Source organism: Scheffersomyces spartinae (assembly GCF_019049425.1).
Source record: "Scheffersomyces spartinae strain ARV_011 chromosome Unknown scaffold_8, whole genome shotgun sequence".
Taxonomy (NCBI): domain Eukaryota; kingdom Fungi; phylum Ascomycota; class Pichiomycetes; order Serinales; family Debaryomycetaceae; genus Lizanozyma; species Lizanozyma spartinae.
In genome coordinates, this window is record NW_025065055.1 from 359,756 (window position 1) to 382,310 (window position 22,555).

At 37.7% G+C, this 22,555-nt stretch overlaps 6 protein-coding genes and 3 non-coding genes across 9 annotated transcripts; 5 read left to right on the top strand and 4 right to left on the bottom strand.

Moving 5' to 3' along the window:
- Positions 1-581: 581 nt before the first annotated feature.
- UGP1 (UTP glucose-1-phosphate uridylyltransferase) lies at positions 582-2,256 on the top strand (the record flags this gene model as incomplete). Its single annotated transcript, XM_043195593.1, has 2 exons — positions 582-590; positions 799-2,256. The coding sequence occupies 2 exons, from the start codon at positions 582-584 to the stop codon at positions 2,254-2,256; spliced, it is 1,467 nt and encodes a 488-aa protein (XP_043049766.1).
- A 1,659-nt stretch (positions 2,257-3,915) lies between these two features.
- KQ657_004933 (uncharacterized protein) lies at positions 3,916-5,541 on the top strand (the record flags this gene model as incomplete). The annotated part of the gene is made up of 1 exon (XM_043195594.1): positions 3,916-5,541. The coding sequence occupies one exon, from the start codon at positions 3,916-3,918 to the stop codon at positions 5,539-5,541; it is 1,626 nt and encodes a 541-aa protein (XP_043049767.1).
- A 2,702-nt stretch (positions 5,542-8,243) lies between these two features.
- Positions 8,244-8,334, bottom strand: KQ657_004934. The gene has a single exon. It is a non-coding gene; the product is annotated as a tRNA-Tyr (tRNA).
- Positions 8,335-10,233: 1,899 nt separating this feature from the next.
- Positions 10,234-11,145, top strand: KQ657_004935 (Zn(II)2Cys6 transcription factor domain-containing protein; the record flags this gene model as incomplete). Its single annotated transcript, XM_043195595.1, has 1 exon — positions 10,234-11,145. The coding sequence occupies one exon, from the start codon at positions 10,234-10,236 to the stop codon at positions 11,143-11,145; it is 912 nt and encodes a 303-aa protein (XP_043049768.1).
- Positions 11,146-12,833: 1,688 nt separating this feature from the next.
- KQ657_004936 lies at positions 12,834-12,924 on the top strand. The gene has a single exon. It is a non-coding gene; the product is annotated as a tRNA-Tyr (tRNA).
- Positions 12,925-13,016: 92 nt separating this feature from the next.
- Positions 13,017-16,891, top strand: POL3 (DNA-directed DNA polymerase delta; the record flags this gene model as incomplete). The annotated part of the gene is made up of 2 exons (XM_043195596.1): positions 13,017-13,020; positions 13,713-16,891. 2 exons carry the CDS (start codon positions 13,017-13,019, stop codon positions 16,889-16,891), a joined length of 3,183 nt encoding a protein of 1,060 aa, XP_043049769.1.
- Positions 16,892-16,925: 34 nt separating this feature from the next.
- Positions 16,926-20,291, bottom strand: NIK1 (Nik1p; the record flags this gene model as incomplete). The annotated part of the gene is made up of 1 exon (XM_043195597.1): positions 16,926-20,291. The coding sequence occupies one exon, from the start codon at positions 20,289-20,291 to the stop codon at positions 16,926-16,928; it is 3,366 nt and encodes a 1,121-aa protein (XP_043049770.1).
- Positions 20,292-20,692: 401 nt separating this feature from the next.
- On the bottom strand, positions 20,693-21,679 carry HLJ1 (type I HSP40 co-chaperone; the record flags this gene model as incomplete). Its single annotated transcript, XM_043195598.1, has 1 exon — positions 20,693-21,679. The coding sequence occupies one exon, from the start codon at positions 21,677-21,679 to the stop codon at positions 20,693-20,695; it is 987 nt and encodes a 328-aa protein (XP_043049771.1).
- Positions 21,680-21,846: 167 nt separating this feature from the next.
- Positions 21,847-21,948, bottom strand: KQ657_004940. The gene has a single exon. It is a non-coding gene; the product is annotated as a tRNA-Pro (tRNA).
- Positions 21,949-22,555: the final 607 nt, after the last annotated feature.

A 22,555-nucleotide genomic window follows, 5' to 3' on the forward strand; every position in this document is an offset into this window, starting at 1 on the left:
CATATTCTCGCCAATAGTAATGGGGATCGACGATTATTGGGTGGGGGATAAATAAAGATGCCCCGCCTTTCCACTCGAAGGGTGGAGGGTGGTAGCTCGCCCTTCTAAAGTGCCATACAGCTAATCGTGATATAATGGTGTACTAACTGAGCTCGATCATCAAGTCTTAAAATGAATCCAACTAACTGAAATCAATATTGGCACTTAGGCTGCCCTGTAATTCCGATTTTGTATTTGTTGCCTCACCTGGACAGCATAGAGCGACTCGTCAGAAAGTTTTGGTTCAGGTCTTCACTTACCTAAAGAACTCGGAGCCTTATCCTCACGATAAGTACTAAGTTAGATACATTTGCTTCACCTATTTAGCTACCAAACAGCCAACTACCAAGGAGCGAAAGAATTAAATATTGAAAGCTTCATTCGTCTTCAGATTGGCGTCGATACTGTCTTAAACTAGTGCGAAATCCGTGACCCCAGCGCATTTGCGATTCGGCGTAGGAAAAATATAAATACATTCTGAAATCCTGAAATCAAAATTCGATAATAAAGCGACCGGCGATAGCGTCTAGCAATTCTTCAACATGGCTAAAGTGCACAACAAGACACAATCGACATTTGTATGTATTGGCAATCAATTGGGGTGAAGGTTTGGCTCTGGCTCTGGCTCTGGCTCTGACTCATGGCGCTTGGCGCTTGGCTCATGGCTCGTGGCTCGTGGCTCGTGGCTCGTGGCTCGTGGCTTCAGCCCAACAAAAATTACCATCAACATGCTCAACTAACAATTGACTTTTTATATAGGCATTCGACAACACGGCTACCACCGTTGCTGCATCGCAAATGCGTAACTCATTGAACGCTCTCGCTGATACAGTGACCGATCCTGAAGAACAACAAAAGTTTGAGCAGGAAATGGACACCTTTTTTGCTTTGTTCAGAAGATACTTGACTGACAAAGCCAGCGGTAGTACTTTGGATTGGGATAAGATCAAGTCTCCTTCCCCCTCTGAAGTCGTTGACTACAAGTCTTTGCCCGATGACCCTTCATCTTCCAATTTGGACAAGTTGGCTGTGTTGAAGTTGAACGGTGGGTTGGGTACTTCCATGGGTTGTGTAGGTCCAAAATCAGTCATTGAAGTTAGAGATGGAAATACGTTTTTGGACTTGTCCGTGAGACAAATTGAACATTTGAACCGTAAGTATGATGCTGACGTTCCTTTATTGTTGATGAACTCTTTCAACACTGACAAGGATACTGCTAAAATCATCAAAAAGTACCAAGGTCATAAGGTTAGAGTTAGAACTTTCAACCAATCTCGTTTCCCCAGAATTTATCGTGATTCTTTACTACCAGTCCCTGAAAGTTATGATGATTCTTTGGAAGCATGGTATCCTCCTGGTCATGGTGATTTGTTTGAAAGTTTGGTTCAATCCGGTGAATTGGACAACTTGTTGTCCCAAGGTAGAGACGTTTTGTTTGTTTCCAATGGTGATAACTTGGGTGCCACCGTAGACACCAAGATCTTGGATCACATGATTGAAACTGGATCTGAATATATTATGGAATTGACTCCTAAAACAAGAGCCGATGTTAAGGGTGGTACTTTGGTTAACTACGAAGGTCAAGTCCAATTGTTGGAAATTGCCCAAGTTCCAAAGGAACATGTTGAAGATTTCAAGTCTATCAAGAAATTCAAGTATTTCAACACAAATAACTTGTGGATTAATTTGAAAGCTATCAAGAGATTAGTGGAGCAAAATGCCATTGAATCCGAAATTATTCCAAACAACAAGACTATCAACTATCAAGGTTCAGAAGTGAATGTCTTGCAATTAGAAACTGCCGTTGGTGCTGCCATTAGACACTTTGAAGGTGCCCATGGTGTTGTGGTTCCAAGATCCAGATTCTTGCCTGTCAAGACCTGTTCTGACTTGTTATTGGTTAAGTCTGATTTGTTCTACTTGGAGCATGGTGCCCTTAAATTGGACCCAGTTAGAGAAGGTTATGCTAATCCATTAATCAAGTTGGGTTCTCACTTTAAGAAGGTCAGTGGTTTCCAACAAAGAGTTCCTCATATGCCAAAGATCCTTGAATTGGACCATTTGACAATCACTGGTAATGTCACCTTGGGTAAGAATGTCTCTTTGAAGGGTACTGTCATTATCGTTTGTAACGACGGTCAAAAGATTGACATTCCTAATGGTTCTATTTTAGAAAATGTCGTCGTTACTGGTAACTTGACCATCTTGGAGCATTAGAGAGCACCACTCAGGAAAAAAGTAAGTAATAAATTTCCAAATGCCGAAGTAGTTTTAACTTCACTTTGTATTGTCTTGTAGCTTTTTGGAGTCGTCGTCGTAGTCATTTGAGTCATTTGAGTCATTCTCAAAGTGCGTACCGTGCAATCACGTGCAACAAACAAAGGAATGCTTATCAACAATTATGTTGTACTACTCTAGACTAATTAGGAAATATTCTACCTTTGATTGATGATGACGTATTATTAGTACTTAATACAAAGACCATAGACATCAGCGACTATTATTCCGTTATCTTAACCCTGTATCTAGATATGACGGGATTGGGTTCCGTTCCTTTCCTCGAACATTTGAGATATTATATCGGAGATATTACGAAATCTCCACACACACAATAAACTTAGTGAAAATACCGAGAATTGAACAATCCTCAGGAGTAGGAAGAAGTACTACCTAATGTAGTAAATAACAATGTGCTGATAGAGTGAATAATATCCGCTTGGTGGAGTTAACCCTTCTAAGTTACGAAGAGGGCTTATGTTATAAAGTTATTGTTTCTTACTTTGTTATCCAACCTTGAATTTTACCTTCTTCTGAGATAAGAATTCGTCTGATACATAAAAGTGCTGATAAGTGCATAGTCAAAAGCCGTAGCATACACCGTTTACATAAAGTATCTACATGCAGTACTTTTATATGGAGAAGTTGCAATAATTTGTTCACAACATTCAGCCACAACTATTAGTTCCAGCGCTATATCTTTGCTTCGTGTTATTGGTGAAGAAAAAGCATAATAATAGCGAGATATTTACCCCTGAGCCACAGTTACATACTAGCCAATTGACTTAAATTCAATTCGTACAAAACACTTTGACAGGTATCGTAAAGTAAGTATGGTAGCGCTTGTTAATCTCTTCTTCTGTATCTACCCTTATCTCCCACATTGTGTTGATGATAAGCCAAGTTCATTCCCATATAACAAAATCATTCCCTTCGGCAAAGGCATTCCTCATCAGAATTATATAACAGAATAGGAGATCTTGACACATCAAGGAAGGGTTATTATTTGTTGGTATAAACTACCAAAACCTTAACACCAATCGATTGGATTATTGTATTACTATTATTGTTTTTGTGACATTGTTACTTATTATAATGTCATCCTTTATGCCTGTAAATTTATGCTAAGACAGCGAGAACTCACGTTTCGTATTATGTATTTCTTCGGCCACTTTGGCTCTAAATATCCATACTCTTGCAGCCAAATGCCGTTACTTGAAAAGAATAACTCATTACGTTAGAAATACAGCTGAACATCACTTTCAGCCACGAAGGTAGACTCCATTTTGGATTGGTTCAGACCAAGGATTAATCATTTTAACTTCGTGCCGTGCGTACCTTTTCTGTAAAGAACTAGGTATGGCTCACCTTTGGGGTTAATGGCCCCATTGTGGATGGTATTCCGTCAGGAAGTCAGGAAATCGGGATTCAGGCACAAGGAATAATTTGCAGCTTTCGTCAACTGTCACGCGGATATAGGGGAAAATACTGATAATAGACTTATCAAAAGTCAAGCGGATATAGGGTAAATAATATAAATAAACGTACTAATACTCGAGCAATTTGTAATATTTTCTGGGGTGCCACGTACGAAGCACCATGGACTACGACAAAAAGCAAAACATCCATGTGGATATTGAAGCACTTGACGATGATTTGTCCCTTAGCACTCAACAATCTGCAATAGATTACTTTAAACATGAAAATACTCTTGCATCAGCTTTGAAGTCAAGGCATTTGGGTATGTTGACCCTTGTTGGTGTATTTGGTACGGGACTTTTCTTATCATCAGGTGCAACTTTAGCTACTGCAGGTCCGGTGGGTATGTTACTAGGCTATTCTTTTGTAGGTCTTGTGGTTGGTTTCAACCAAATGTGTATCACTGAATTAGTATGTCTTATGCCTGTGACATCTGGTTATGTCAAGCATGCAGAACATTTCTTCGATGATGCTTGGGGTTTCATGCTTGGTTGGATTGATGTATATTCAAATGTTCTCCCCACTGAATTGTCAGCTGTGGCTGTTGTTATGTCCTATTGGACAACTGCTTCCCCTGCTATTTTTATCACCGTTTTCGGTTTGGTAATAGTAGCTGTTAACGGGTACAATATTAGATGGTATGGAGAAATCGAGTTCTTCTTTGGTTGTCTCAAAATCATGTTGGTAATCGGACTCTGTCTTACTGGTTTGATTATTGACCTTGGTGGAGTCTCTGGAGTAGACAGAATTGGATTCCGATATTGGAAGAACCCTGGTCCATTTGCTGCTATGTATACCACTGGATCTATGGGTAAATTTGCTGCATTCTTCAAAGCAATTAATTCTATTGTCTATGCTTATGGTGGCTTGCAGTCTATTGTATCTGTATTAGCTAGTGAGGCGGAATATCCAAGAAGAACCGTCTATCGTGCCTCTAGAAGAGTTTTCTACCGTTCCTTTGCCATGTACCTTTGTACCGTTTTCGTGTTAACCTTAATTTTACCATACAATGACAAGGCTATTGCGTCTCCAACTGGAAATGCGGCCGGTTCTCCGTTTGTCATTGCAATCAAAAGAGCAGGTATACCAGTCTTACCTCATATTATCAATGCTATTGTGCTTACCTCGGCCTTATCAGCTTCTAATCTTCAAGTAGCCAAGGCGTCTCGTACCTTGTTTGCTTTGGCTTCAAAGAAACAAGCTCCTAAGATTTTCCTCACGGTTAACAAGCATAAGTTGCCTTATGTTGGAGTCATATTCAGTTGTGCCTTTATTCCCTTGGCATATATGTCTATTTCATCTAGTTCATCAACTGTATTCAGCTGGTTTCAAAACTTAACGTCGTCTTCTATTTTGTTGAACTGGATTGCTATTGCTCTAAACCATATCTTTATGATGAGAGCAATGAATGCCCAAGGTTATACCAGAGACAAATTACCATACACCTTCAAACTTGCAGTATTTGGTTCATGGTTTTCCCTCCTTTTCTCTGTCATATTCCTCTTGATTGGAGGCTTCCCTGTTTTTATCAAGGGTCATTTTTCAATTGCTGGATTGTTTAGTGCATATTTTATTATACCTTTGGCTGCAATTTTATATTTGTTCTGGAAGTTTCTTAAGAAAACAGAAATAAAAAATCCTAAGGATGTTGATTTAAAGAACTTATTCCAAGACGCTCTTGACAAGCCTGAGCCCCCCTTCCCAAAGAAGACTGGATGGGATTACTTGAAGTTAATTTGGGACTAGTATTTTTTTATCGAATCTTTTGCTTGATGCTTTGAATTTAGTTCGACTGTGATTTATTATTATACATTATCTAAGCCTTGATATTATTATCGTTTTTCTATTCAATTTCAGCGTATCTGTAACTTGAGCGAAGCCATTGCTTTAGTAAGCATAAATTGCACATCGGTATTTTATTACGAGAGGGCCAGAATTCAAAAAAGAATTTTTGTTCTAAACACCAAACTCAATCACGTAGTATAGTGTACGGTCGTTTTATTTTGATTTTCATAGTAGTTCATGTATTAACATGATATGGTAGAAAGTTCGTTGCCAGTGCCAGGAATTTTCAAATCTAACGTAACAAATTAGTTGTAGTATTAGTTTTATTTCGTTTCAAACATATAATTTATCCCGCACAAATAAAGTTAACGTAGGGCTATGGAAAGTTAGGTGGAATAAATACTGAAGTATAGCATGAGGAAGATAAAAACATGAAATAATGTTACTAATAAATGATAATTAATTACAGTATAATGGTACTGGTTAATGAGATAAATTTGGAAAGAGGATGGAAAGCTTTCATACTTGAAGGATTTCCTAGGTTTTTGCACCTCGTGATTCAGTATTCATATTTTACGGACACAAATATTATGTGTATTGCCCAGCAATAAATTCGAACAACTGTTTCAAACTAACCAATTAGCCACTTTGGCACTGTTCCTCTTTACCATCATACAGAATAGTGTAGATTTGGCCCACTATAGTGTAAGCGTATCCTCTTGTTGAACTGTCTCCCAAGAATAGGCACATTTTGGATGGTACTGCGTAACACTGTGGATCTGTACATGGCTGAACTTGAGCAGTAGCACCGATCACATGATTGCCAATGTCATTAAACATATCAGATTCATGAGAATTTTCAATGGCGCATATGGATCATCACCATAAATATTGTAGGATACCAAATCAGAGGTTCCCTCTTCATTAAACTGCCTGGCTTACCACTAACATGAGCCATAAGGGTACTGAAAGCATATGGCACATCACCTAAACTAGATACAGTCTAAACCTGACCCATCTGTTGCATTATCACTTCTTTTGATCAACCCAGTATTATTGTAAGATTTTAAAATGGCGATACTCATCCAACTTAAATTGGATGCAAAATGCACCATTGTTTGATTCCATAACTCCAAATATGGATCTAACAAATTAGGCAGCTGCGTGTGATATTCACCAGTTGCTAAGTTATGAGTTGTTACACTTGGGTGCTTAATATCAATTAGCTGTAATACATCGTAGACATCTGGCAATAAATCACGTTTTGCAGTAGTGGAGCCCTTGAATCATTTCCAAGCGTAACGCTACCACCAGCCCCAAACCCTGCACTGGCAGCATAACAGACTGCTCGACCCGCTTTGAATGCCCACTGTGAGGCTCCAGCAGCTGAAGGAATAGCGGCTGCAAACTCATCTCCTGTCAACCAGAATAGTATTACGGCAAGAGAAATAGCTGCTATTTCCCATTTAAATTGTTTTCTCAAATCACTGAGAACAGGTACCAACATATCTTTCTGCTAATAATAAAACAGTCTTAGTAATTAAGACAGTAATGGAAAAGTAGCAAATTGAGTAAATGAGCGCTACAACAACAGGTGTCTCCATGATGTTTTAGACTTTGCCGTGAATATCAAAAAGTCAATCAGCTAATTTGAAGGCAAAACGTGCCTATTTATAGATTTGATTGACGCCCTTTTTTCATGGCTGAATAAGCGGATAGTTTTATTTTCTTCCCTTTCCTATTTCTCAGGTAGCGTTAACTTTAATGTTCGTACTCGTTAAATCGACATCAAGGAATTTGTGGCTTGGTGCACGATGAGAGGTTTTCACAGCCATTGGCCGGCTTAGTTTCTTGATTTAGTTCTCTTCCTTCTATGATATCTTTAACTCAATTTTTGCCTTGGCTGAAGGACTCTTTTTCTATCCAAGTTGACTTGATCATAAGTTAGATTCCAAGATAAAATTATGAATGAGCATTGATTCAATTTCGTCTACTAATTCATAGGGTCAAAGACTTGGTACAAAACTTTAATTGTGGTTTTTCAAGGTGTTCTGATAACTTGAGGCACTAAAACCCGACTGCTGGTAACAATCAGTCGTGCCTCGGATAGAAGCCTGATTTTGACACTATTTTGACATGTACTGTTATATCAGAGGAAATTATTATAACAACGGCTCACCACATTTTTAGTACAAAGCTGGCAGCAACTCACCAGGCTTCAGGTTTTTGTAGAATTTTCAACAGAATGGTGTCGTGTTTTTGCAAACTTTAGTGCTAGGAATAATTTTATATATATATGAGGCGTATTCAACATTTTTTAGTACCAATGAGACTAAATAGGCACTAGGTCTTTTGCTAGGGTGATGCAGTAGATAACGTTTGACTCAATATCGCACAAGGATTGCAAAAAAACGACACAATATTGTTGAAAATTCTAAATCCTAAAGCCTGGTGAGGTTGCCGTCAGTTTTCTGCACAAAAGTACTGGCGTCAAACTTTCTGCCAATATATTGTTGTAAATGCACGACCTAGTATAAGCATTAATTTGAATCACTGTACATATAATAGTAATAAGTACTGCTTGCCTTCTTTTTGCTCGAAGAATATAGGCTTATGGTACATTTCATGCCTCCTTTAATGAGAGCCTGGGTCTCGACAAAAAATCTCCCGGGGGCGAGTCGAACGCCCGATCTCAAGATTACTTTGAGGGTACTCATTACAGTCTCGCGCCTTAACCAGCTTGGCCACCGGGAGCTCTATTGACTCAAAAGTAGGGTCAGAACATTAAGAGCCACATATCCATAATTTTTCTTCCCCTTCCATCGGTTTAGAGACTGATACACCCCTAGGAGTATATTATTTCCCCTTCTGGGTTTGAATAGGTTCCCAAGGACTCTATCTCTCCTGGTCTGGTAATCTTAAATCGTGGCCCTAAAGCTTTCTATGGACCAGACCTGCTTAACACTGGATGACGGTGGTTTGTGGTGTAAATTATATAGCTGGCTGGTTGGATTCTTTACAAGTAGTATTTACCTCGATTTTACGCCAAGGGCAATATATAGTATTATTTAGATCCAGATATTTTCTTATTTTCTCACTGTTGACAGGTATTTTTCACGAGCAAAAATGCTTAACCATTTTACCTGCGTCATCACAACTTAAACAAAATGTCCCGGGATTTAACTCAGAAAGCCATATTGAAATATACATTATATCACTTCGATAATCCAAACATCAATGCATGAAATTCATCAACAAGCCACAAGGATGAAACCATCGACAGCTTAACATAATTGCAAGAAGCACATAATGTTGACGCAATAACACTGCGATCCATAGCCTTATGTTATTTTTATATTTTAGTTGATAGACAAGAATAATTCGTAATAATAAATCAATGATACGCTTTCATAAGTTGGAACGAATTTATCGTAGAGTTTTCATTCAAGAAAGCATTGAATTCACATTAACGTTATACCTGTAGTGGGGAAGCGTAAAAGAACAGAATTGATATTAAATAGTAAGGATCGTTCAAAAATATAGTCATCCTACATATTATGTAAAATTAGAATTATGAGTTAAAAGTTACCACTCTTTCACTCGCAGGACCCCTTTGTCTGTAAAAACATTTACAATGGTGTGCGGGGCTTTAGCCTGCATTTTAGGAACCTTAATCACTGAACCAAACTTGGAAGAAAACGGTTCAGCAGTTTATCCTACTTTTACTAGTCTGTTTAATGGCGAATTATAATTTACCAGAAGAGCTTACGTATTGTATATTCAAGTTGTCACAACAATTCATTCCAAGTCATCTTGACATGAACGAAAGGTAAGAGAAAAAGCTCGGATATTTATTTGAAATATTTCATTTCAATGTCTATTAATAGGTTGTCGCATAAAAGCAGATAATTTTGGGGCTTGGAAATCTGCATCTATTATTAAATGGAAAACATGTGACCGTTTGAGCTAGTGGAATAGTGGCTAAAAAACTAGAAATGTCAGGAGTATACTTAAAAAAAGCCATGCTTTTAGTGGCCATGAATACTAGGTGAAGTTACGTCGCTAGAAATAGTGACATATTTAGGCATTCTTAATTATAAGTTTGACACCGTAAATATCGATCACTCGTATCACACTAACATATCACTTTCAGTCGTAAACCCCGTATTCTATTGCATATTCAATCACCGAATACTAATTGTCAAAATTTTTCATACAAGAAAATATTACTAAACCCACGATTCTTGAGTATCATGAGCCTTTTAAAGCTGCAGCCGCAAAGTAGAAGATGCAATCCTGTACTTATATTTCAACCCTCTTGTATTAAGAAACTCCAAAGCTCAGATTGATTTCTCGAATAGACCTGATGTCAATGTTCTCACAATTATAACGCCATTTCAATGGTAAACATATTTGGAGTTGCATCACCTACCATGTGTTTCTATTTTTCTTTTGCATCACCCATCAACTGTACTGGCTAGAGTGCTTAAAGGCAAGCTCGTATTTTTATATGCAGAATGGAATTCGTATCTTGTTCCCCTTCATGCATTAGTAGAACTATAAATTATGGTCAAAGCCGTCAATAAAAACGGCTATCAAATTTCCCCATGATTTAATCCTTTAACCGTGTAACAGTATAATTCATTAACAATAATGCCAAAGTTGATCACTAAAAAGTCCGCTCCCAAATCATTTGAAGGTTGCTTGACTTGTAGATTAAAGAAGACCAGGTGTGATATGGCTAAGCCAGCTTGCAAAAACTGTCTTGATAAGAATATTGAATGTGGGGGATTTGATATAAGTCTTAGATGGTCTGAACCTTTGACATTTGATTATAAACACAAGCCTCGCGGAGTAAAGTTTGATTGCTCAATGATTACGAAGGATGGTACGAAAATATTGCACCGACGTCGACCAATCCCTCTAGCTAACTGGAATGATAAGTACCAAAGACTGTCTGAATTTGATTATGAATGTCTGTGTTTTGATAAATACGAAGAAAATGAATTTGGCCAAAAGATGGAGCTCCACACTGAAGAGATTGTTGGCCCGTTTACAGTTTTCAAAGCTAGACCTAACCAAGCCTCAATTGATACGTCTACTCGGGATTATTTTAATAAAAAGGAGCCAAGTGAATTTATTAGTGAAAAGATTCTCATTAACTCAAGTATGACGGGCATTGATACATTTTATTTGGAGCCATATATTACCAATTCCCCTTATCATAACCTTTCTTATTCTGAACCTACCACGCCTTTCATAAATATCTCTGAAGATGAGGAGTTGGAATTTTCTTGCACTGCAGCTAGTATAGATCAATATGATGAAACTTATGACTTGCAAGGTATTCAGGATACTTTTGGTAACAAGTCCTTTGTTCCTTTTCAAGAAATCAATCAAATAGATCATAATTTCCTTTCTCTAAGTGGGATATTTTGGGGTCAAGAATCAAATGAAGTAAAAAGAGAAACCATGTCCAATTTTAGCAGTCTACTGTCACTAAAATATGAAGATCCATCGTTATTCAAGTTCAAATATTCTTTTAACAACTCAACAACTTCCTAATCTTGAAGAAAGCTGATCTACTCTAGGGGTGGCTATTTTACTTCTTGATTTTAAGAGTTGCAAAGTGGCAAGATTTGGTAATGCCTCGTGAAAGCAGAGTTAAGAAAATTTTCAAACTCTTAACTGCTAGAGAAATTAATTTTACCTATAGATTCCTTTCGAGTACATAGAAACTCAGGAAAAGTTGTATTTTTTTAATTTGGAGTATATTATATAGGTAATTTATGTGTTTACTATAAAGTCCAAAGAAAGCTGACTCTGGATTTCAACCCTGAAGAATACGTATAACAAGCAAATACACTATGCTAGCTTTGAAAATTTAATCTACGTTTTAATCTTATTTGCATTGTTCATGTACCTTTAAACTTCTTTAGTACATGAAGGAGAAATAGAAATTGGAACCAAGCTCGTACTGAGTGTCGTAAATTGGATCAAGTGCAATATTAACGTCGTTGGTTTTGTGTAGCGCTAAATTGTCAAGCCTTGCCCATTCAGTATTTAAGTAAGAGAACACGAATAGTTAGAATGTTCAAAGCACAATATCCTATACCTAACTCTATTTATCTTTGAATACACAGCTGCGTAAGTGTAGAAAATTCATAGATTGCTTTTCTTCTTTATTTTGAAACTCTTTAGAAGGAAAGAGCTCAGATTTTGGTGTTCGGGGCTTATTGAACCCTCGTATTCATATAAATTCATGAACAAATTAACTCATGAATTGAATAGTTAACTTTTTTATCTTGATTGGTTCTTTTTTGAAAATTGTTTGGTTCTATAGATCCTGAGTTGTGGTATTAAGGACGTGATAATTTTAATGAATCAAAAATCTCTGGATCAAATTCAGTATTACGAAGAGGCTTATTAGAGAATAAAGGCAGTAGCCGGAAACGTGAAGCCAGTATTAAAATTTAAAAACTGATCTTGAACTTGTTAGAATAGCTCTTGTGTTGACCTTTTCACCTCTTACCTATTGGTTTAACAGTATTCTTTTGCTTGGGAAGTAAAGTACTAGAAGTTAATTTATGGAAAGAGAAGAATGTTCTATATTTCTAAATGATAATATGCTGATAGAGCGGTTCATGCATATCTAAGTTGCAACTTCTATTTAAACTTGAAAAGTATATGCCCCTGTTATACACCAGTAGTAGGTATTTGGATTTGGGAGTTGGAAGAATTTAGAAATGAAGAGAAAGATAGCCAACAGTGGAAAAAAGAGCCATTAAAGAATAAAAAAACTTCCGAGTTGGAAAATAATGAAGACAAAAAAACGAGTTCTAACAAAGATGTGAACCTTTATGGATAATGTAAACATCACTTCTCATTTAGATTCAAGTACTTTTTTTTATTAGACGGCTATTGTAGTTGTTTTAAGATAGTACAAATACGGGTACCCTGGTTTGGAGAAGCTTTCTGTGACATGAAACAAACATTCATAAAAACCATAATCCAAGTAAAAAAATATGGAAAATCTCAAATCAAATCTCAAATCAGAATTGCATTCATGGACGCTTTATTTGGAGTCTATGATCCCTACCTATAACCGTATAAAATTCTTAAATTCCTTCAAAAGGGTAATCATTACAAGCAATCTGGGACTAATGAAGTTTAAAACACAAAACTTAAGTGAAAGACGTGCAAGATATATTTTGACTATCTAGATAATGTGCGAAGAGAAGTTTCCATCAGAGCTCCCGGTGGCCAAGCTGGTTAAGGCGCGAGACTGTAATGAGTATCCTCAAAGTAATCTTGAGATCGGGCGTTCGACTCGCCCCCGGGAGATTTTTTTAATTTCAATTACCTTATATCTATGTTGGCTTGATGGTCAATAGTAAAGTACCAATCTTTATATGGCCCTATAGAGATCAAGAATAATGAGTACTTTTTCCGTTGATATGGAGGTCATTATACAGCTGCGTTGTTCTAGTGCTTTGAACAAATGTAGTAGTCCACTTAGTTATCAAACCTAACCAGTATCAATTCGCTGAGACAAGAACCGAAAGGAGGCTTTCTTAAATGAGTTGAGCTACGATATAAGACCAGATATTCTTGGTCATAAATACATGTACTAAGACGTGTAAACTGAATACTTGGTATATAAGTACTACGACAGTTGATGGAACAGGTTAACAATCTCTGATTATTTTAAACATTAGATAAAACTTTTATCAGCAACCAATGTCACTTGACAGCCAGTAATACTACTTGTATCTAATTCCACAGACTAAATCTCTACAGTAATAGCAAGCCCTAATACTAGACGTATGCCTCATTTGGTTATACATCAGGACAAGTATGTCGCGGGTATAACACGCGTCACGACATTCTAACAACGTGATTTTGTGTATCTTGTACATTTTAGAGATCAGTAAGCGAGACATTATAATTATACTACCAGCTACACTCTTTAGTTTCCGTATACCCTTGCCACTAGATTTATTAGTCATCCAAACGTCCAATGGTACTGATAGGTAAACGAGATCACTCCCAAGTGGAGAAAGAAAACAACAGCCATAACACCAACACCGAAAGGGAGATATCATTCAGCTCATCTTACAGGTCACAATCAGGTTCGACATCATCATTAACGCCATCACAGATTGAAACCCTTAAAAAGGTTAAGCCCAATGGCACCCCAGAACCATCGCTGTTTGAGAAGCACTTGTCGGAGATCACTAGCAAGGTTCATCAAATTGAAGAGGGTCATCCTGAAGCCATAGAGAAGGATCAGAACTGGTCGAGACCTGAATTGCCCTCAGATTTCAATCCTCAAACCACTGACGTTCATTTTCAACAATTAGACGCTGAAGAGAACAACAATACGCATTTCACAACAGCAAGGTTCTTTGGTGTGACGGAGGAAGGGTATTCGGTGTTGTGTAATGTGATGGGGTTTGTACATTACTTTTACTTGCCTGTTCCCAAGGGCTTCCAAAAGCAAGAGCACATGAACAAGTTCTTCAACTATTTGAAGTCATCCTATGAAGGAGTCCATAGCATTGAGATCACTTCCAAGGAATCGATTTGGGGGTTCAGCAATAATGTGGCCAGTCCCTTCTTTAAAATCTTTGTGGATAACACCAGAAACATCACCAAATTAAGAGGTGCTTTTGAAAGAGGTGAAATCCAATTTGAAGGTCTATTCCCACCACAGAACATCACGTTTGATAATATTAATTATCTCTTACGGTTAATGGTGGATTGTAAAATCACAGGGATGTCTTGGATAACCTTACCCAAGGGTAAATATACTGTAGTGACAAACCCCTTGAATCATATATCTCGATGTCAATTGGAATGTTCCATTGACTATAAGGATTTGATCCTGCGTCAACCAGAAGGTGAATGGTCTAAAATTGCTCCCTTAAGAGTATTATCCTTTGATATAGAATGTGCTGGTAGAAAGGGGATTTTCCCTGAACCAGAACATGATGCCGTGATTCAAATTGCCAATGTTGTTTCTAAATATGGGGAGAAACATCCCTTTGTTAGAAACGTATTCACAGTGAATTCTTGTTCTCCAATCATTGGATCCCAAATCTTTGAACATGAAAGAGAAGAAGATATGCTTCAAAGTTGGCTGGAATTTCTTATTAAAGTTGATCCGGATGTGATCATTGGTTACAATATTGCCAATTTTGATTTCCCTTATCTTTTAGACAGAGCAAAGCAACTTGGAGTTAACAAATTCCCATTTTTTGGAAGACTTTTAGGCATTAAAAATGAATATAAGGACTCCGTGTTCTCCTCACGTGCATATGGTACCAGAGAGAATAAGGTGGTTAATATCGATGGTAGAATGCAATTTGATCTTTTACAGTATGTTCAACGTGAATTTAAATTGAGATCTTATACTTTAAATTCAGTTTCTGCTGAATTCCTTGGGGAACAAAAGGAAGATGTTCAACATTCAATTATTACAGAATTACAAAATGGTAATTCAGAATCAAGAAGACGGTTGGCTGTTTATTGTTTGAAAGATGCTTATTTACCTTTAAGATTAATGGAAAAGTTTATGTGTCTTGTGAATTACTCAGAAATGGCAAGAGTTACCGGTGTCCCATTCTCTTACTTGTTATCCAGAGGTCAACAGATTAAAGTCATCTCTCAACTCTTTAGGAAATGTTTGGACGAAAACATCGTTATCCCGAATATGAAATCAGAGGGTCAGGGTGATGAATATGAAGGTGCTACAGTCATTGAACCTCTGAGAGGATATTATGATGTTCCAATTGCAACTTTGGATTTCAGTTCGTTGTATCCTTCTATCATGATGGCCCATAACTTATGTTATACCACCTTATTGAGTAAACAAGCAATTCAAGCATTCAATTTAGCTGAAAATGACTACGTCAAGACCCCAAATGGTGATTATTTCGTAAAGGAACATAAAAGAAAGGGGATCTTACCAACCATTCTTAGTGAATTGTTATCTGCTAGAAAGAGAGCCAAGAATGACTTGAAGAATGAAACAGACCCCTTCAAGCAAGGTGTATTGAATGGTAGACAACTTGCTTTAAAGATCTCTGCCAATTCTGTCTATGGGTTTACTGGTGCAACTGTTGGTAAATTGCCGTGTCTTGCGATTTCATCATCTGTGACAGCTTTTGGTAGAGAAATGATTGAAAAGACAAAGAATGAAGTTCAAGACAAATATTCTATCAAAAATGGGTTCCCCTATGATTCTCAAGTTATTTATGGTGATACTGATTCTGTAATGGTTAAATTCGGGTTCCCAGATTTGGAAACTTGTATGAAATATGGAGAAGAAGCCGCTGAATATGTTTCCACCAAATTCAAGAAACCAATCAAGTTGGAATTCGAAAAGGTTTATTTCCCTTATTTGCTTATCAACAAGAAGCGTTATGCTGGATTGTATTGGACCAGACCCGATAAATTCGATAAAATGGATACCAAAGGTATTGAAACAGTTAGAAGAGATAATTGTCGATTGGTTCAAAATGTTATCACCAAAGTACTTCAATTAATTCTTGAAGAACGTAATGTTGATAAGGCTCAACGATACGTCAAACAAACCATTGCAGATTTGCTTCAGAACAGAATTGATTTGTCTCAATTAGTGATTACTAAAGCTTATTCCAAACAAGATTACGCTGCCAAACAAGCACACGTTGAATTGGCAGAGAGAATGAAAAAGAGAGATGCTGGTTCTGCTCCAACATTAGGTGATCGTGTTGCCTATGTTATCATCAAGAACTCTTCAAGTGAAAAGAATTATGATAAATCAGAGGATCCACTCTACGTATTGGACAATTCATTACCTATTGATGTCAAATATTATTTGGAAGGCCAACTATCAAAACCTCTTGAAAGAATTTTCCAACCTATTCTTGGAGAATCAAAGACTAAAGAATTATTGGAAGGTAGTCATACAAGAATCATTAAGATGTCAGCACCCAAAAAGGGTGGTCTTATGAACTTTGTAAAGAAGACAGAGGTTTGCAAAAACTGTAAAACCCCATTGAAACTGGGAAATAAAGGTGCCTTATGTGAAAATTGTGTGGACGATGCTCCTCAATTGTATGGTGATGCACTTTCACAAATGAATTATTTGGAAACAAAATTCTCCAGATTATGGACAGAATGTCAAAGATGTCAAGGGTCTTTGTATCAAGAAGTATTGTGTTCTAATAAGGACTGTCCGATTTTTTACATGAGAAAGAAGGCCGAAAAGGACGTTCATCAAAAATCTTTAGAATTAGCAAAATGGGAAGAAACAGTTTGGTAAAAAAAACAATACTTTCAAAGTATCTGATCTATATTCAAGGTAACTGATCCATGTCTTCGCTGGCAACACTTTGGGATGTGACTGATCTTGAAAGGGGAATTCTGGTAGATAAGGATTCACTGGACTGCATGTTTCTTAATGGGGGAGGAAAGTCGTTTTCATGGGATGTTAACACATCTGAGTTATTTGAGTGTGGAGTACCTGCTCCATTATTATAAGAGGGACTTGCCCCATTGGAATTGATATTGGCCATTTGTTCATTGATTGAACCCTTTTTCAAATTCTTTGCAAAATCAGATGAAGTTCTATTTTGTTTGGACAATTGTTTCAATTGTTTGATATTGTGAATGCATTTCGAAATGGTTTGTAATAATAACTTTGGCTTCAAAGGCTTTGAAACATAATCATCCATACCCTTAGCCAATGATTTCTCTCTATCACCCAACATAGCATGGGCAGTTAAGGCGATGATTGGAGTCCGAATACTTAAGGAATCAATAGGGTTCGTTTTCTTTTCCCATTGACGGATCTTTTCTGTTGCTTCAAACCCTCCCATAATTGGCATTTGAACATCCATTAAAACAACATCAAACTTATTTGCTTTGATGGCCTTGTATGCTTCCAATCCATTAGGAACAACCTCGACCTTATGGCCGTGTTTTTCCAATATACGTACTGCCAATTTTTGGTTCACCAAATTATCTTCAGCAAGAAGTATGTTATAACTTGCGGATTCATCTGAGTTTTGAGCTATGGATCTGGATTCCAACGCTGGGATCAATGCACTGGCCAAATCTGGTACAGAACATGGGGTGTTCCCGTATGACGATATACCCAAGTCAATACAAACACGCATGTTTAACTCGGGGATTGCTGGATGAAGAAGCACCAAGGGGATGTACTTAACTTCAGGAAGAAGACGTAAACTTTTGGCGGTAGCAATAGAATCAATAATAATGGTATCGAACTTTATAGGTTCTGTCAAGTTCACCTTGTCGACATCATGAACAATGATTGGATTAAGTCCCAATTCAAGTATACCTCTTCTAATTTCCTCAAGAGCATCAGAAGAATGTTCTGTCGATACAAATAAAACATAGTGTTGACTAAAGGGTAACAATTGTTCAGTTTGTCTGTTATAGTTGATACTGGAAGGTGAAACGTTCACTGTGAAATAAAACTCTGACCCTTTACCAATATCAGATTGAACCCAAATCTCACCACCCATTAAATGAATCAATTGCTTGGAAATAGATAACCCTAACCCTGTACCACCAAATCTTCTTGTTGTAGAACCGTCGGCTTGACAAAAGGTATCAAAAATCAACCCAAGTTTGTCAGATTCGATTCCTATACCCGAGTCACTCACACAAAACTCAAGGAACAAATCATCTTTGTTTTTGGGAGGTCTTGAAGACTTCTTTACACTAACTCTGACTTCACCTTGTTTGGTGAACTTGATGGCATTTCCTGCCAAATTCAATATCACTTGTCTCAATCTAAACGAATCACCAATCAAGTTATCGGGGAAAGAAGAATCACAACAATAAGTCAAATCTAATGACTTTTCAATGGCTTTCACTGCCAAAGTCTTCAAGGCCCCAAACACGGTTCCTCTTAGGGAGAAATCAATTTGCTCCACTGTCATTCTATTAGCTTCAATCTTAGAAATATCCAAAATATCATCAATAATAGTGAGTAATGAATTGGCCAAATTATGAACAATCGATAACATTTCTCTTTGATATTGAGTCAATTCTGTATCAAGAGAAAGCTGGGTCATCCCAATAATCCCATTAAGTGGAGTACGGATTTCATGGGACATATTAGCCAAAAACTCAGACTTGGCACTGTTGGCCAATTCAGCTGCTTCTCTAGCTGCAGTATTCCTTTGAATGGATTCTCTTAAATTAAACACCATTTGGTTGATTTTTGTTTTCAAAGCATCCATTTCACCCATGGCTTCAACGGTAATAAATCGAGTGAAATCACCATCTGTAGCCGAAGCAGTGATTTGAGCAAAAGCTCTCACTTGTGAGGTCAAATTAGAAGCCATGGTATTGACATTGGAGGTGATTTCTTTCCATAATCCATCTACATCATTAACTTGAGCTTGAATCCCCAACTTACCATTAATACCCACATCCCTTGCGACTTTAGACACTTCCAGAGCAAACAACTGTAATGAGTCCACCATTTTATTGATGGTATTTTTCAATTGAAGGATTTCTCCTTGAGCATGAACATCAATCTTCTGGGACAAATCTCCATGAGCAACAGCAGTGGTCACAGTAGCAATGGATCTCACTTGATTAGTTAAATTAGTAGCCATCAAATTAACGTTCTCAGTAACAGCCTTCCAAGCACCTTCAACATCTTGAACGTTTGCTTGACCTCCAAGAATACCCAAGGTCCCCACTTCTCTTGATAAAGTGGTCACCTCTAAGGCAAAATTCTGTAATCGATCCACCATTTGATTAATGGTACTTTTTAATTGAAGGATTTCTCCTTTACAATCAGCCGTGACTTTTTTGGATAAATCCCCTTTAGCAACAGCAGTAGTAACATTGGCAATGTTTCTCACTTGTGTTGTTAAATTTAAAGCCATGGCATTTACGTTATCTGTCAATTCCTTCCAGATCCCCTCGACGTTTTCAATTTGAGCCTGACCTCCCAAGATCCCGTCAACTCCTACATCTCTGGCTACTTTGGACACTTCAAAGGCGAATGTTCTTAATTGGTCCACCATGGTATTGATGGTCATTTGCAACTGTAAAATTTCCCCCTGAGCATGAACATTAATCTTTCGTGATAGATCACCTCTTGCCACTGCTCTGGTGACGTCGGCGATTTCTCTCACCTGATTGGTCAAATTTAAAGCCATTATATTCACGTTATCCGTCAATGAACGCCATATCCCCACAGATCCTTCGATTTTAGCTTGACCGCCCAATTCTCCATTGGCCACCTCAGAGGCAACTTTGGTCACTTCATTGGCAAATGTTTGTAATTGATCCATCATGGTGTTGATGGTAGTCTTAACTTTGAGGATCTCCGGATCAGATTCCACGGGGTGAATCTCAACTTTTTTAGATAGATCCCCCATAGCCACCAGAATAACAACCGTACCAATCTCACTAAGGGCTTGTTTAAAAGCCTTATTGGCCAGTTTGGAGCGGTCCAAATCTTGGTTCAATTGGCCTATACGTTGGTTCTGTTGTGTTACATATGCTAGCAATTCTAGTCTGTCCTTTTCAGAACAAGTGGTGAACCTTTCAGCATCCCTTAAGAAACTCCATGGTTCCTCCACCTCAGTCATGGATGAGACAGGTGTAGATAATGTCGGCGATGTATTCCCGTTCAACTTTTGTTTTTTAGTAGTAGCCGCTGAACTGTCCATTGAATTAAAAGAAGTCGTCTAACTAACTTGACATGACGTAGAAAGAAGACGTTTATTTATAGTATAGTTTCATAGTTATCTTAAAGCCACAATCTAAACACCCTACACCTTAGGTTTTAGGTGGTGCACGACCGGGGTCGGTGCGCAGAGCTCAGGGGTACGTCATCGTTGTTAGCAGTACACTGTGAAAGTAACATAGCATACTGTGCGTACTGTGCATGCTGTAGCACAGTGTAGCACGGTGTAGCACAGTGTAGCATAGTATATTGTGGTGTGAGTGTATAGTATAGTCTCCTTCCACTTTGATAAGACTATTGTCCTGCTTATTGTAAGGTGAAAATTTCAGGTTGAGCTCATACTTACTACACTCAGTATTAGTTAGTCGTACATCTATCTATTAATCATATCAAATTAAGGTCCCTTAAAAATTCACAATTGGGCATTGCCATCGAACGTGCGTGGGCCAATTTCTCTTGATCAACTGAAAACCATCCATGGGCTTGTTCTATTAATTCGTTCTTAAGAACCATTTCCTCATTGCATCGTGCTCGCTTCTCCTTAAGTATACTGTGTTCTGCGTTGGTATCAAAGGCTTGCATTTGTCTCCGAGAAAGCTTTTTATCCTTATTGAATCCCTCCGTAACAAAAAACGGAATGTTATAGTTTGGTGTGGTCCGTGTTACCGTATGTTGTGTAGTTGGTACATGGGAAAACTCAGGTACTTGCTTCCCACTGAAAAATTGAAGAATCATTGGTACTACCAATACTAAAAGTACTGGAAGTACTTGTTGTAGAAACTGCAGCATTGGAGTTTCTGCTTGTTGTTGTTGATTCCGTTGCTGTTGTTGATGAGCTCTTTGTCTTGCTTGTTGACCTCCAAATCCTCTGGGTCCTCCACCACCAAAACTTTGAAACGTAAATCCATTATTACCAAATGTAAATGTTTGACCTTGGTTACCTCCAAAGAAAAAATTGAAAATATCATCGTCACCAAAGGCACCTCCTCCTCCACCTCTTCCTCCTCTGAAATGACTTCCAAATAAATCTTCTGCATTGAACGCACTTCTACCTCCACCACTAAATCCACCACCGCTACCTCCAGCACTGGGATTGAACCGTGCATCTGGATCACTGCCTGTCTGATCATATATTCTCCGTTTACTGGAGTCTCCCAACACTTCCCATGCTTTGTTCAAGTATTTGAATGCTTCAGCTGACCGAGGATGTTGATTTTTATCTGGGTGTAACTTAATAGCTAACTTCCTATATGATTTCTTGATCTCTGGTTCCGAAGCGGTTCGTTCAACTGAAAGAATCTCATAGTACTCGTGCGCTTTATAAGAAAGTATCTTTAGCACTACCTTTTCCTGGTCTGCAGTGTAAGACATCTTCAATCGGATTTATATCTCCCTATTAGAGTGTAGTTGGTTAGTTGGTTAGTTGTTCTTGTTGGGTGGCCTAATCAGTATACATTGCCTTTCCCAGAAAACTTCCAACCGTGTGAAAAATATAAAGTGGCGCTACCGTTAATGGCTAATGAATACCAAAAAACTAAGGGGCGAGCTGGGAATTGAACCCAGGGCCTCTCGCATGCTTGTGTTGATTACCTAGGTAATTTCCACCCAAAGCGAGAATCATACCACTAGACCACACGCCCAAACTTGTTCTGTAAATAATGTATTTTGTTTATAGCTTGCTAAAACATAATCTATATAGTAGAACATTATCTTACGAATTTATGGTAGCTTTGAACAAAAAATTCATAGTTGGCAATATATAACCCTTGTTTTCCACTGGTTATAAGTATTATTTATATGGTTGAAATAGATCTAAGTGGGTTTCCCATGAGTACTCATAATATTTTAAAAAAGCATTAACACCAGGTGAATGTCGGTGTTGTGCCATACACTGCTAGTAGGTTGAATCTCATCGAAGTGGTATTTTCTTAGGATTTGTATAAAATACCTAAAGAGAGTGTTAGTTCAGCAACAAAAATATATTATCTTTAAAATAATGTAAATAGCTAATATCTACTGGTATTTGACCATGCGCTTCTCATGGGACTTATTAGTGAGCACGAGTATGTCTCATCAAACCACCGCAGAATGTTGTGGTAAAAAGAAACTCTTTTTGGGTTACGAAATGAAACGATTCGAATGCACTCAATACACCTCAGTGATAATCCCGTATTTGGAAGCTATAAAGATCAATCTCTATTATTACGGTAGATTCAAAAAAAAATAAAGTGGTGAACGATGTTCGGA